This window comes from Cylas formicarius, unplaced genomic scaffold, assembly GCF_029955315.1.
Source record: "Cylas formicarius isolate icCylForm1 unplaced genomic scaffold, icCylForm1.1 PGA_scaffold_3__17_contigs__length_32017465, whole genome shotgun sequence".
Lineage (NCBI taxonomy): Eukaryota > Metazoa > Arthropoda > Insecta > Coleoptera > Brentidae > Cylas > Cylas formicarius.
Window position 1 is genome coordinate 26,002,003 of NW_026844326.1, and position 16,499 is coordinate 26,018,501.

Here is a 16,499-nt window from a genome sequence, read left to right on the forward strand (position 1 = left end):
CTTGGAATCACAGTGATCGTCGTTATTTTTGTTCGTGTAATGTTCAAGGATTCGACAGAAAAAATAAGAAACAAATTGTGTATCCCAATCTTGACTCTGCTATTCGACTGGCAACAAAAACTTATTAGGGGATAGTTTAGCTGACCCCAAAAAAGTTTTAGTGCTTGATCTTCATATGAAACTTGGCTTGATGAAACAGTTTGTTAAAGCCCTAGACAAAAATGTGCAATGTTTCAAATATGGATGCCAGAAATTTCCAGCCATATCTGATGCCAACATAAAAGAAGGTATTTTTGTTGGGTCGCAGATAACAACATTAGACAAAAGCAACGATTTTCTAACACAATGACCAATGAACTTCAAGGACGAAAACTAGGAAAGCATTGTTCAAAATATGTTACAACACTTTCATCTTCTAAGTTGAAATATGAGTTTCAAAGTACATTTTCTGTATTCACATTTGAAGTATTTTTATGAAAATCTTGGAGTAGTTAGCCAAGAACAGGGAGAGAGGTTTCACCATTACATTAAGGAAGTGGACCGGCGATACCAAGGCAGATGGAGCATAACGATGATAACGGGATAAGCCCTTAAAAACACACAGCCGAATGTCCGGATAACACAGCTTTATGGCACTAAAAAAAGTCTCAGTAATTTTTTTTTACTTGTTTTAACTTTTTTACTGAACCAAAAATAAATTGTTTTAGAAATATCGATTTTTTTTTTAATATTTGCAAAAAACCTTACGTAATACAAATAAATGGATAGAATTTTTGAAATTGCCTATCAATATTATATAAAATCAGGTTTCAAAATAAAAACATCTGTCAAAAAGTTTAATTTTTTTATTTCCTAGTCACTATAGGCAGGTAGCACACATACTTCCAACTTAAAAGCTGCTCTCTCGAAAAATTTTAAAAGTGAGACTTAATACCGTTTGAAGTAAGGAGAAGGAGTCCTTTAGGTCCTTAATACGACCTACTTTTGACATATTTGGTTGTTTTATTGTTTGTTTTGTTAAGTTGATGGTCGCCAGATAGTCGAAGATGGTCGCCAAATGACAGTTCCTTGGCAATCAGAAGTTAACCGGCAATCCGCTACTAGGTAGACAGCAATACTTATGTTTTAAATCACAAGAATGTAGATTATAACGCCAAATTTTTATTGTAGTTGCTTTTACTGGGCCGAAACGAATTAACGAAATTAACGAAGCGTATTAAACGTGTTTTGACGGGGAGAGAAATATAAAAAAATAAACGGGGCGGCACGAACAACGTCGTCAAAGCTTTTTTTTATATATCCGAAAATGTTAATAAATCCAGAACGATACCGAGCAAAGCGGCATTTTCTTTTACATTTCGTTTGTTTTCCGAACGGTAATTAAAGTGCGTCTTTTGTTTTGGGGCTTTTATTGTTTAAAATATACGAAACTAACGAAAACTCTATTGCTTTTTTAACTAGTTTTTGAAAACTTTAACTTAAAAATATTGATGCGCTTTGGTACCTAAAAGATGTGCACTAAATGTCACAGTCAAAATTTAAGCAACATTAAAATTTTGAAAACAAAAAATTTTGCGGGTGACGCTTAGATGAAATTTTTCTCTTAAAAATACTTGAGTAATTGTTGTTTCGTACAAGATACCCTGTATAAGTAAATTCTGTACTACGTACTCTGCCTTCTAGACGCAAAATAACGAAAAATTAAAATTGACCGGTTAAGCCAAATAAAACTCTATGATTGTTGACTAATGTTGGGAGATATCGTCCTCTAACATGTTATATCTCTGAAGGAAAGAATAGGAAAAAAACAACAGATTGAAAAATCGTTGTACAATTTTTTCATATCCCTGAATAATCCAAACATAGAAATTCTTTAATTTTAGGGGAACAGAAATGTTGTGAATAGGTAACGAAATTGTTTTTCTAATATACTAACGCTAGTATTTTGTAGATTTGTACTTGCCCGGAAAAAATATATTTTTATGGGTAAAATGCAAGATTTGTTTTTTGTCTTTTGCGCATATTCTCGATATATTTACTACTGAATTAATCTCTAGGCGACAACCCTAAACAAATTCCATACTGCCAATGCCAATTTCGATTCAAATAGATCCGTTTCACGTTCCTAACAGAATATTTATTCGACTATTTAGAGTCTAAATTTTAGACTAACAAAACCTTTCGTTCAACAATTTGTGGGTGTGACCACTTAGTATAACAACGTATTATTCCAAAAGTCCAAAAGCCCTAATTTTCTATACATTCTATATTCCATATTGCGAAGAAACCCTGTCCTGAAAATTGTTTTTAATTGATATTTTCAAAACAAGTTGACATAAAGTTCATAAATTTTAACGTTTTTATTTGGTCAGGGACGTAACTTTTAAGGTGTGCAAAACTGCAATCACTTCTTGGTGAGTTGACTTTTAGACTTTTTTTTTATAAAATCGGGAAAGTTGTGAGAAAATGATTGATATCGCTGGGATTCATCATTGATGAGATATTTTGTTGTCCTTTTGACATTTATGATGTTTTGGTTCAAATGCTCTCTGAAGGGTTTTTTAATTTGATTTTTTGTAAGCATGAAGCGTTTTTCGGTATTTACGGTTCTTGCAATGCTGTCGCTATTCGGAAGTAAATACGAAACCACAAAGACGACAACCGCATGGGGGAGAACATTTTCTGACAATCTATATGCACTGTGAACTATGGAGGTAGTCTTTAATTTCGTTGATGTAAAGAGATTTTTATTACTAATTCTTATTAAATTATAAAAATTAAATAAACATCGCAAAATATTATTTTAAATGTTTAAAATAACAATTTAAACATGTTATAGATATAAAACAAACAAATTGTAAAGAAAGTCCTTTCCTTCTGTTAACGCGATCAATGCACGCACATGCAATATTAATATAATAGGTTTTCCTATAAAATATAATATTTATAATATCAGTCTTACTTAAAATAATGCCTTTGCCTAGGTTTGGATAATAAAATTAAAGGAAACTATTAAGAACGTTTAGGTGTGATCTTTCACCTTTTCTTGGTTGCACTATTTAGTAATGCTTAATTTTATACACTCCATATATTATCATATATATACCACATTGCTCGTATGCTTATAAAATGTTAAAGAAATCTTTTAGAAGTAACAACCGACCACTCATAAAATATATACGTTCAAGTCTGACTAATGTAATCGTCTTATTATTATACGAGAACGGAAAACGTCATTTTGTAATTAGCAAGTGATAATTTATTTTGAACATAATTCCGTTTAATACAAATACGCAATACATTAAATATAGGAAAAAAGAAAATTGTTGATGTTTCAAAATATTTTCAAACATACGTAAAATGTTATATTTTGATTAGCTAAATTGTAGAAAAGAGATGTTTTATTACAAGGTAATTTCTTCGCATTTTTTTCTGAGACTTAGTTAATTAGACGTCACAAACGGATAATAATTTATTGCAAAATACATATTATTATTAAATATTAATAGGTAAAATTCTACAATTGCAAGATGTTATTTAAAACATTTTGATCGAATTTGACTAGTGAATTGACCAGCCCCAACACTAATAATAGTACGGAATTTGCGATATTAGTTCTGTTTATTGGGTAACTATACAGGAACATAATAAAAATTATTAAACTTCCGAGAATCCCGGGACATTTCGCGGGCTTATTAATTTTTCGGAATTAGATACAACCCTAAGTGAGCACCAAAAAATTCTTCGATATCTAAGGGCACTGATGGTTGATCATGGACAAATAATTGTATATAGTGATACTGATATATTATGTGAATAATTTGGAGTAATTTAAGTAGGTAATAAAAATAATTTGTAATTTTATTTTAGATTTAAAAATAAATACATACATAAATAAATAAATATTGTTTAGTATTTTTCCTAACGAAACCCCAAATAATTAAATTCTAAGCAAAGTACGGACCTGATCGATTCCATTCTTACAGCTTGCCCGGGTCTTTCTTTAATTCGTATCACTTTCTTATATCTATGAACCATATTTTGTATTTGGCACATCAATAAATGTATTTATTATTATTATAATAATTAGGGTACTCCCTAGTGAATTAGTTGTCGCAAAAATTGTAAAAGGAATTTGACAATTGTCCTTTTTTAAGCAATATGTATTTTCAGTCTTCTTTGAAATAGCACACATGCTATTTTGTGATCAATAATTTTTTTTAAAACAATAGAGAAGTAGGTGTATCAATTCGCGTCCGATTATTCGGAGTTTTTTTAAGTTAATATGTAAATTTTGCAATAAATGTATTCATTATTATTATTATAGAATGCTTTCTGTTCTGTGAAACGGAGACATCTCTTGATTTTTTTCACGCCTAACGGAATACCAACCCGTCTCTTTTTTATATTTAACCGCGATTATTCCTCGTAGACGTCGACGTCTTTATAATTATCGCCGCCAGACCGATTGTTGTTAATTTTAAACCGACGAAGTGGGCTCGACCCGCTCAGTGTTGGTCGGTCGGTTGAACGGCACGATGTTGCAACGTCGCCGTTTCGCCTTCCGCGTATTCGACAATTAATCTCTGATAATGCTTATCATCTGCCACGTTATCAGATCGTCGTTCGCCAGCAGATTATTTTTAAACATGGTTATCTGCGGTTCGGTAAAAGTCGCAGCTCCCCTGTTTGGAAACTTTCTCAGGTGAGTTTTTCCGCCTTCCCCGTGAAAACACGGGGTCCATTTTTCATTTATCAGATTTCGTTTTCGTCGCGGTTAAGAGTCTGTGGATTTCGATCGTTCGCCTTGTATGTGTACAGAGTGAGTCAACGATAGAGATCAAACCTTTCATTAAACATGAAGAGATTGTCTAGTCGATATACGTCTTTTAGGGTAGTTCGCCTAAATTCGACAAAAATTTATGCGAACAACAAATGTGATTTCGTGAGGGACTAGGGGCTAGAAAAGTTCTTCTGCAGAAGTGTAGAGACTAGAGGAAGAAAGTGTACATGTGTTTCGCAGATTACACAAAAGCCTTTGATTGCATCAAGCAAAAGAAATTACTAAGCATTTTTAAAAGTGGAGGCCTAGACTCTCCAGATTTTAAAATTATCCAAAAGATTTATGAACATCAAGTGCCGTCAATAAGACTAGAAGGCTCCGAAACAACAACGATACCCATAAAACATGGAGTTAGACAAGGGTGTGTGCTGAGTCCTATGCTTTTTAATATGTTCTCGGAGTTGATATTTCAAAATGCACTCGAGTTGGCAGAGGACGGAATAGTGAAAATGGTAGAGATACGCCGATGACACATTGGTGGCAGCTCTGAAGGCCTACGAAGGCTGCTAGTTAAGATCTCCACTGTAAGCGACTCGACGGACCTTAAGATAAATACAAAAAAGACAAAGGTTATGGTAATAAATCGTGGCCCATCCGTAACTGTAGATGGAACGCCAACAGCAAGAGTTTCGAAGTTCAGATATTTGGGAAGTTGGACCAGTGAAGTCCTAAATCCCCATGTACAAATAAGAGCAAGTATGGAAATGGCAAGAAGAAATTTCCTAAATATGCAAAACTTCATCAAATGCTACGTACACTTCTTTACGGTGTTGAGTAATGGACATTAAAAGTGAACACAATAAATAAGCTGGAAGGGTTTGAGATGTGGGTGTATCGCAGAATGTTAACGATATTATGGAGTTATCGCGTTTCAAATTTGGAAGTTCTACATCGATTGAATAAGTAACGGAAGCTTCTCGGTACATTGAAAAAAAGAAAAACAGCGTACAATTTCCCTCAACTCATAATATAAGGAAAGATAGAGGGAAAACGCGGTCCGGACGTCGACAATGCTCTCGGCTGAAGAACATCAGAGACTGGACTGGTTTGGACTCGTTTACTTTGAACACCCTGTAGCATCTAATTGAAATTCCGTTATCTATATCTTTTACGCCATCTTCGAATAACGCTAATATCAAACGTTATAACTAGTATTATTTTAAGAAAAGTTCAAAAAGAATTCAAAACAAAATTTAAAAATAAGGTGCTCCCATAAACAAATGTATGTTTAAGTTGACACGCTTTTTTGAGCCGTCCTGTATATTTTAAAATGCCATAACTTTTGAAACCAATGAGATAATGAACTTTATTTACCTTGTACAAATACGATCGATTTGTTTAGCGTTTTACAATTTTTACGCTTCATCGGTGACCTAATCGTCAATCATGTTTATTTTTTACACTTGTTGGGGGGGGGGGGGCTTGATAAACATTTGGTCTGCTATTGTTGATCAAAACTGCCAACTACCAATTATTTTATTATGAGATCTAAGAAAAACAATGGAACAACGTTGTGCTCCTCCACACATTTTTTAAAAAGACGTCAATACATGTTTCTAGCACTCAAGCGATCATCTTCAGCCTAAAATAATATATTTGGAATGTCTGGGGAGTAACTAACCAAACGGTACACCGATAAGTAAAAACTTTCTAATAATATAGGAAATAAAACAGCATCCAACACTACGAACTAAAAGCGCTTCAGAGGGACGCCATCTTGAGCTAGAATCCACTGGTGGAAAGCAAATAATTGTTAAGTGGCATCTAAACTAGCCTGGGAAGGATTGAATGTTTGTAGTAGATTTATTTACTTCTAATTACGCTATGTGAGTCGCAGTTATTGTTTTGATGCAACCAAAAAAGAGACTTTGGCGTGGAACCAGAATAAAGAAACAACTTGAAGCTGTCAGGGAATAGAAAGAAGAAATGGTCTATGGTGTGAACACGAAATCTCTTCCAATTCACTATCTCTGTTTCAGAAATGAGTTGCCGTTAACCTAGAGCCACAAAATAAGAAAAAAGAACAAGTAATTTTTGTTAATACAGAGTGTTTCAAAAAACATACAGCAACGCTGCCTTTTATAGCAGAGTGCGAAAATTATTACAACGCTACATGGTAAGTTCAAAGGGTCAAAAAAAAATTGTCAGTTTTCGTGATTTTTATTTTTTTGCTCGAAGCACGATATGAAAATAACTCAAGAGTCAAAAAAGTTGCACTTTTACTGACTTACAAAAAATAAATAATAATGATTTTAAAAAATACCGTTTTTTAAATATTTAAAATTCTGTATCTTGGATACTTATCAGTTTCAGACCTGCGTTGACAAATTGACACTATTAAGTAGTACAAATTAAACTACTAATCAAAATATTTTGATGAAACGTACAGAATTAATTAGGAAATATTAAATCTCATCATATCATTTAGATGTTTCTTAGCAACTATTATATATATACTTTTGCCGCACATTTTTTAAATTGCGCCCTGGAATTACTAAAATGTCTTCAGTTAAACAGCTAAAACATTCCATGGGGGGTAAGCAACCAATTATACACTTGCGCTTTTGACTCGGAAATGTTTACTCTTGTAATTTTTGAATTGTGATGATTTTACTCACTATTTTGGGTGGCATTCGTTTCGGACTATCGACTGCGGAAAAATGTATTTGTGCTCTTCAGAAAGTAGGAAAATTAAATAAAAAATGCGAAATAATGAGCTTAAATTATAAGTGCGTAATTATCATTGAAATTGAATAGCACGTTTCCGATAGAAATAAAAGGCCCGTCCCGCGTAATGCGAAATTAATGAATTTCTGCGTAACTACGGTATAATAAACAACAAATGTCAAACGAATTAATTTAATTTCGATGTTTGTCCGTAGGCAACCTGTGATGCATTAATTTCCAGAACGGCCCTAGCGCGTCGGTTTTTTTTTTAAACGGGAGCGCAGTTGATACGGACGGGCATAAAAAATACGCAAAAGTGAATTATTCGCGTTAACGTTTGGGGGGTGGGGGGGACCACGTTATAAATTTGGCGCTAACGTAGTCTATACTCCGTGGCGTTCGAATTCACTTAATGGAAAAACCGCGGGTTCGATTCAATTCGGGATATTTTTGCGGAGTTAAAAATGTTAAATAACTTTGGCCTCGCGTAAAATTAACGCCAGATCGTTATGCCTTGAACTTAAACACGAAATATATCTCGCTAATGAGACAAAATTCGACTTTGCACCCGCTACAGTCAATTCAATTTAATTCGAAATGTAACCGGCACATTGCTCAATTTCACCGGGCACTCCAGAATTTGTAATTTATTTTACAAAAAATAAGAATTTATATAAAAGAAATTAATTCAGGCAAAACGTAGCCGCCGGCATATTGCTAATTCCGCCTTGGCATAAAAAGTAGAAAATTATATAAAAGCTGCAATTGCTTGCTTGCTGTTCTGATTTTTTATATTATTTTTCAAAAAATAGAATTTTTAATTTCGATTCAATTGACTTTACATCAATTTAATTCATTACAAATGTACCTCTTACATCGCTTACTTTGGCTTTGCATTCCCGATTTTGTATGTTATTTTTCAAAAGATATAAATTTATATAAAAAAACTTTAATTCAATCAAAATATAACTAACTCCGCTTTGACACTCACGCAATTTTATTTTATTTCACAAAAAGTAAAAAATAAATAAATAAAAAATTAATTTTGATTCAATTAAATCTAATTTAGTCAAAATGTAGCTGACACATTGCTTGCTCCCAGATTGCACTTCTGAATTCTATTTTATCTTACAAAAAAGAGAAAATTATGTTTTTAAAAAGTAAACGTTAATTTAATTTTAATTTCAATTTTTGCAAAAATAAAAAATTATATTAAAAAGTTTCGTTCAGTCCAGATGTACTTAACTCTACTTTGTACATAAAAAATTAATTTCGATTCAATTTGATGTAATTTAGTCAAAATGTAGCTGGCATATTGCTTACTTTTCTGATTTTTTATTTTATTTTACAAAAAATAGAGAATTCAACTTTAAAAAAGTAACCGACTTTTTAATTACAATTCAATTTAATTTAAATCAATTTAATTCATTAAAAATGTACCTCTTACACCGCTTACTTTGACTTTGCATTCGCGAATTTGTATTTTATTTTTCAAAAAATATAAATGTATAAAAAAAAACTTTAATTCAGTCAAAATATAGCTAACTCTGCTTTGGCATTCGCACAATTTTATTTAATTTCACAAAAAGTAGAAAATTATATAAAAAATATAAATAAAAAATTTATTTCGATTCAATTTAATCTAATTTAGTTAAAATGTAGCTGACACATTGCTTGCTCTCAGATTGCACTTCTGAATTCTATTTTATCTTTAATAAAATAGAAAATTATATTTAAAAAAAATAAACGTTAATTTAATTTCAATCATAAATAAATGTAATTCAGTCAAAATGTACCTAACTCTACTAACTCTCTAACTAAAAGTAGAAAATGATACAAAAAACGTAAATAAAAATTTAATTTCGATTCAATTTAATGTAATTTAGTCAAAATGTAGCTGACAAATTGCTTGCTCTCAGTTTGCACTTCTGAATTTCTATTTTATTTTACAAAAAAACAGAAAATTATATTTCAAAAAAGTATGCTTAAATTTTATTTCGATTCAATTTACTTCAAATCAATTTAATTAATTGAAAATGTACCTGACATTGACTCTGACTTTGCGAACAAATAAGAATTATATACAAAAAATTAATTCAGTCAAAATCTGCCCAACTCTGCTTTGGCATTTTTATTTAATTTCAAAAAAAGTAGAAAATGATACAAAAAATGTAAATAAATAGATAATTTAGATTCAATTTAATCCAATATAGCCAAAATGTTACTGGTACATCAGCTCTCGGTTTGCACTTCTGAATTTTTTATTTTATTTTACAAAAAATGGAAAATCATATAAAAAAACTAATTCAGTCAAATATCGACTATCGAATATTGATTTTCTTTGAAGAATTATAGATAATAAAAAATGTAAATGTAAATTTAATTCAATTTAAATAAATTTCAAATCAATTTGTAGTCAAAATTTAGCTGGCACAGCCTTTGAATTCGAAAATTATTAGTTTTTAAACGCATTGAATATTAGAGAAAAAAATGTAATGACTGCATAAAACACCTCTTAAAATAGCTGCAAGTAATTATTGAGAAAAACCGACGAATTAAGTGAAACGGATATTTAACTACAGCATTTTAGCCCATAAAACGATTATTATTTTCAAGTATATTATCACATAAAAAAGGTAACAAAAATCATATCATGTTAGTATCACGGAAAAAGGTAAACAAATATTCGGTGTTATAATCAGGATATTTTTTAGAGTACGGGCCTGGTTTCTTGATCATTTGACAACCAACTACACTGGCACCCTGCAGCTCTACGCAGGTACACAGGTCATTAAGCCATCGTAAACTTACGGATGAATAAATACTGATCTTTCTTGAATTTGTAGACACTGTATGTAGAAATTGTCGTAAAGTTTTGAATAACTCTGTCGACAACGATATTGGGCAAGTGCGGACGGGCCTTAAGCGCGAGCTTTTCATATTATCGATATCTCGCTCCTACTCAAACAATTGGAAGCACGGCCCGGTTATCTCCCTTATCTAAAAGATACAAAACTCGACCGACTTATTTGTAACAGTAAATTCCAACCCGATTAGTCAACCGTATTTTTACGCTTCTTCTTGCAGACGACGATGGGCAGCCAACACTCCAAGCCTGAAGACAGGCTCCAACACATAAACCGCGAGGTGGCGGCACTGCGGACCACCTTGCGGAACTCCAGACGTAACCTGTCCAAGCAGAGAAGAGATTCCATTGTCGAATCGCTAGCGTTTCACTCCAACGAGGTCAAAGCCCTTACCGGGAAGACGAAACAGAAGAAAATCAATGAAACGCTTAGAAATCTATCAGACGCGATGCAGGACGTGCTTTCCATCGAGCCGGGAGACAACGATTTGGACATGGGCGCCGTCGAAAGCGATTCTTTCGTCCAAATGCCCTTGAGTAAGAGATCGGTGACGTCCGGGTCGTCGGTCAAGTCAGTCAAGGTCAGCAAAAGGCTTCAGCAAGTGATTAAGAGTCAGCCGGTCACTCTCGGCGACGTGGAAGCGAAACTGCAAGACTTGAAGGTCAAAATAAGCACTGCCGTGGACAACAAAGATACTAAGCAGCTCAGGGTTTATCAGCAGACCTTGAAGGTGTTGGCCGGAGATTTGGAGATGATCCAGACGATCGCCGGGACGTCCGCGCATGAACTGAAGGACAAATTAACCAAAGTACTTACTAGTAGATACCAAAAGGTGTCGAAAGCTTTGAGAGAGTCGAGCCTGCAAAACGTACAAAGGCAGTCGAAGAATAAAGAGAAAACGTTGACAGAGCTGAACGATATAGAGCTCAAGTTGGCGGAGAACGAGTCGTTGATCGACAAAATGGCTACCGACAACAACGCGGTGGATTATTCGGTAATACGCGAAAACCTGCTGAAAATTAATGAAAAAATTAGGGCGGTCCAGCCGACAGATTCCGAAGACAAGGAGAGGGTGCTTTTGCTGTCTCACAAGTTCACAGAGATTGTTAAAAACCACGAAAACCTCATGGCTAAGAAAGACTTCGCTAACAGCTTGAACCAGGCATCGAACAAATTCCAGAAGCTCGTCGCGCCGGACCAGGCCGCAGACAAAGCCAGGCTGAAGAAGGACTTGTTGGCGTTGAAAGACTCGGTCGGTAACTTGGAAGGCTACGACAACACCGAGAAAAGCGCGAAGACCAATTTGTTGTCTCAAATAAACAAAAGCGTGTCAGATATAGAATCGGCCATCAAAATGGAAGAAGATCAGAAGACGATCCAGCAGATAGTAGAGGATAGCGTGGTGCTCCGGAAGAAAGTTAAGAGCAGTGATAAAAAGCACACGGTCATCGATCAGTTTTGGAACTATTGGAACAATGTGCGTAACAATTTCAACTTGAACTCGTACTCGAACCTGTCGCTCATAAGGCTGGACGGTATGCTGGAGGAAATGCAAATGTCGATTAACGACATTCGGGACGGCATAGCCACCAAGTGCGACTTACGGAGCAATTTGAACAAGAAGCAGTCCCAATCGGTACCCAAATTGACCTTGAACAAGCACTCATACGGGAGCAACAACAGCCTACACCAAGTCGACGGAAACAGCAAGCTCATTAAGACCAAAGTGAGGCTGTACCATCTATCCACCCCTGAGCTGTTGACCGTGGACCCGTCGGGACTGGAAAACCAGCAGCACAAGAGGTTTTCGAAAATAGAGGAAATTAAAAGACAGGTATACTATTTGAAGGAGAAAGTGGACGAAAGTCACAACAAGAACTTGATAAAAGAAAAACTCGAATCCTATCTTAAAACTTTGAGCCCGTTCTTGGCAGATTCCAACGCTACCGTGGCCAAAAACGCGAACATCGTATCCAGCGACATCCACGAGCTGATACATAAACTTTATGTCGTCGACATCCGTCAAAGAGTGAACATTTTAAGCAAAAAAGTGGAAAACTTCAGCGGAAATAAGTACAATAAGGATTTCGAAGACATACAGGCCGACCTTTTCAAGGTGCAAGTTAGTTTGCAATCGTTGACCATTCCGCCTTGCTACGACCAATTACAAAAGGAAAGGAGCGACTTGCTGGACGAAATTTATTACCATCTCAACAAGTTACAAGAGAAGTCCACTTATTACAGAGAGTACGACGAAAACGTTAAACAGATACGCGATAAGTTGGCCAGCGTCAAGGACATGGTGGGTAGATTTTCTGGGACGTACAAAAGCGTGCTTTACAACAAGATAGAGCGCGACCTGAACAAGATTCTACTCGAGATTGAGTCGATAGATGACAAAAACGCAACGGATGAAATAACGGCGGAGGTGGAGAAGAATTTGAAGATTCTGGAGCAGCGGGCGTCGAAAGCGCAAAGCTTTAGAAAACCAGGCGACGAAAACGTATCCCCCACTCTTAAAATCAAGGAAAATTTGAGTAGCATAAGAGAACAGATCGACAAAACTCCGGTACAAGACGTCAAGGCCTTGATAGGGTTGCAGGGGCGCTTAGATCTGGTAAAACTGGAACTGGACCAGATTTCGTCCAAGTCAAACGAGCGGTTGGAAAAGGAGAAGGAGATTTTCTACAACGAAGCGCAGAGTCTGAAAAACGTGGTGGAAGCCAAGCTGACTCTTGGCCAGCAACCTCTCTACCTCTGGTCTGATTCGGTAGATGCGAGCAGCTTCCGACAGTCTGAAATCACAAAGGAGATGGAGCACTATCAAAACAAATTCAAAAAAGTTAAAGACCAAATTTCCTCAATGAACAGTCCCGATTACGACTATAGCTACACCCATCTGGTTGATGAACTAGACGAACTGATCCGGCAAGTTGGAAGTTTCGAGTTCGTACGAGGTATCGACTTGGACATACAGAAAGGTAGCATGCTAGCTGAGATGCAATATTACAAGGACGTACTAGAAAAGCGAGCTAAGGACACGGACAATTTGTCGACGGCGGAGACTAAGCTAGAGCACATGGAGAGCCTTTTGAACAACCATAGTTCGGAAGACCTAAACCAAATGCTCAAAGACCTGGAGTCCATACAGAACAACCTTAATCCGGCGAAAATGAGCGTAAAGAAAAGTAAGTGCCAGGCTAAAGCTAACGAGCTCGTTCGGCAAGTTCAAGCGCAGCTAAAATCAGAACAGAAAGACTCGAAACAAACGGAAGCGATAAAAAAGATGAACGACATTGCCGAAAAATTCAAAGCGATTAAACCCGAAATAAAATCCTTTGTAGGCGTTCAGTCGGACAGCAAATTCTACGAGCTGGACGAGACCACAATGAGGCTGATTCTGGTATTGGAGAAGCTGGACTTTGATACCGCCGAGCTCAAGAAGCGTAAGATTGAACTTCTCAAAGAAATGCATAATTACGGGCAAATTTTGGACGAACGTGCTGGTCAGACCGAAGACCTGGTTGAGTTAGAACAGAACTTGGATAGTTTCTCGGCACTGATGGATGCTTATTCGGGTGCGGAGGAGCAATATGACCAAATTAAGGCCACCATGGAAGAGACGAGGAAAAAAGTGAATTCATTGAGAGTCAACAATGATTTGGTGATGAGAAAGAACGCTTGTTTGGAAAGGTTCAGCGTCCTCTTTAACAGGTTCTTGTCGCTTCGCAGTTCGCTGTCTAGGCCACAGTCCAAGACGGATAAGGCGAAAGGCTATGTGCTGCAGACGTTCAACAGCATCACAAAATCCAAAATCGCCAACGAGCTAGGCCAGATCGAGAAAGAAATCGATCTCAATAGAGCAAAGGTAAATGACTTTTCGGAGGTGGAAGAGAGCGAGGAGTTTCAGCAGATCGACAACAGCCTGACTAGTCTGACGATCGAGCTGCACAACTTAACCTACCCGAAGAATTCCGACGAGCATAAGAAGAAAATGGAGTTGATGGCGGCCATAGAAGAGGTCACGCTTAGCTTGGAGAAAAGGGCGACCGAAAATGGTATGATAAAAGAGATCGAACGAGAGATCAAGGAGATAGGAGACCAAATGAAGTCGCATTGCTCCGACGAAGAGATTGATTTAATAGATGAAAAGTTGATACAGATTCAGGTTAAGTTGGGAAAGCTAGAAAGGGAAGATTTAAAGTTCCGAAAGGACGCGTGCATGATGAGCATTATCCTGTACCTCAAGCAGATATCCGACTACAAGCAGCAACAGCGCTAGGTTTTTCTTTTAAGTTTAGGCTAGGAGTAATTTATTCTAAATTGTGTTTTGTATTTGTGCAAATAAATATTCGAAAAAACATTGTTGTGGTTTCCGTTTCGCTGTATGTGCGCCTATAAATGCCGATAGCTTTGAAGTGGTTGAAACTAAACGGTTAGATAGATAGATATTATTGTTTGTAGCAAGTCATACAAAGGAAAAAAATAAATTGAATAATAAATAAATAAATAAAATGAAGTATATGCTAACATAAAATTGTATATAACGTCATAATATACTAAATCTAGATATACAATGTATATAACTTCACAATAACAGGACAACAAATAAAAAAATAAATTTATATGTGTATAGTACAGAACAATCATTAAAATACAATCAATGCACAACGCCCCGCAATATGTCATTACCGATGTTTTCTTCAAAAAATTCACCAACGCTATAATATTGGTTAAGGCTTTCGCGGCCCGTTGATAAGCTATTATCTTGATTCGGGTTTAAAGGCCGTCGTCGGTTGGAATTACTTCCTAACGTTTCGCTAGCACGAGTGGCGAGCTCCTTCCATCTCCGATGTTGGACGTAGACTGACGATTTCTCCTGCGCAGGTTGTATTTATGCCGATTGGTGGTGCGCGGTGCTTGTTCCGCTTCGGTTGGTCTCGGGATATCGATCGGTACTGCTCGGGCGTTCCTAAGAATCGGGTTCCAGATTTGGTTGAGTCTAAGGGTCTCCTCCTTTCAGTTGAAATTGTGTGGGTGTTTTGTATCAAAATGACTTCCCTGACTAGTCTGTTGTGATAGCCGTTGACCGATGCTAGTAACTTACAGCTCTCAAAGTGTATCCTGTGTTCCCCGCTGCCCAGTGCGTTTTCAGCTACTGCAGACTTCTCTGTCTGTCCTAGCCTGCAGCATGCTTTATGCTCCTTAAGTCTCGTTCCCATTGATCTCTTGGTAGTTCCGATGTAGACCTTTCCGCATGAACACAGAATGCGGTAGACTCCCGCAGCTGAAAGTGAGTCCCTCTTGTCCTTCGCTGACCTGATGGTCTGCTGGATCTTCTTTGTAGGCTTAAAGATTGTTTTGATGTCGTGTCTTTTCAATACTCTGCCAATCCTGTCGGTGACACTCGGAATATACGGCAGATATGCGTGGGAGGTGGAGGGTCGTTGTTCGGTATCCCGTGATCTTGATGATCTTGAGTTCATTGATCTCTCGATCTCCTTCTCGCTGTAGCCATTTGCCTCGAACGCAGTTTTCAGGTGTTCAAGTGCCATCTGGAGGTTCTCCGGTTCGCAAATCCTTCGGGCTCGTTCTGTCAGGGTTCTGATAACCCCATACTTTTGATTTGGGTGATGGTTGGATAGAGCATGCAGGTATCTGTCCGTATGGGTTGGTTTTCTGTACACTGTGTGGCCCAGCTTGTTACCTCGCTTCCTCACTAGTACGTCTAAGAATGCAAGTTGTTGGTCATTTTCAGTCTCCATAGTAAACTGGATGCTGGGATGCTGACTGTTGAGATGCTACAGAAAGTTGTTGAGCTTGTCCATACCATGTTTCCAGATGACGAAGGTGTCATCCACGTACCGGAACCACGTTGCTGGCTTGTACTCTGAGGTCTCGATCGCTTTTTCCTCAAAGTGTTCCATAAATAAGTTGGCTATAACCGGGCTTAATGGACTTCCCATTGCCACTCCGTCCACCTGTTCGTAGAAGTTTCCCTTCCACATGAAATAGCTACCGGTCAAACACACTTCACAAAGTTTGCAAATATCGACAGGAAATATCCTGTTCACCAGGTCCAAGCAACTCTTCAGAGGTACTTTGGTACACAGTGAGACGAC

General features: G+C 36.6%; 2 protein-coding genes across 2 annotated transcripts in view; one reads left to right on the forward strand and one right to left on the reverse strand.

Moving 5' to 3' along the window:
* The window catches only part of LOC132700093 (uncharacterized), a 168,563-nt gene that overhangs the window by 30,541 nt on the left and 121,523 nt on the right, over window positions 1–16,499 (reverse strand). The window lies entirely within an intron of this gene.
* LOC132699159 (uncharacterized) lies at window positions 4,500–14,752 on the forward strand. The gene is made up of 2 exons (XM_060665706.1): window positions 4,500–4,705; window positions 10,598–14,752. The coding sequence occupies exon 2, from the start codon at window positions 10,604–10,606 to the stop codon at window positions 14,657–14,659; it is 4,056 nt and encodes a 1,351-aa protein (XP_060521689.1). The 5' UTR covers window positions 4,500–4,705; window positions 10,598–10,603; the 3' UTR covers window positions 14,660–14,752.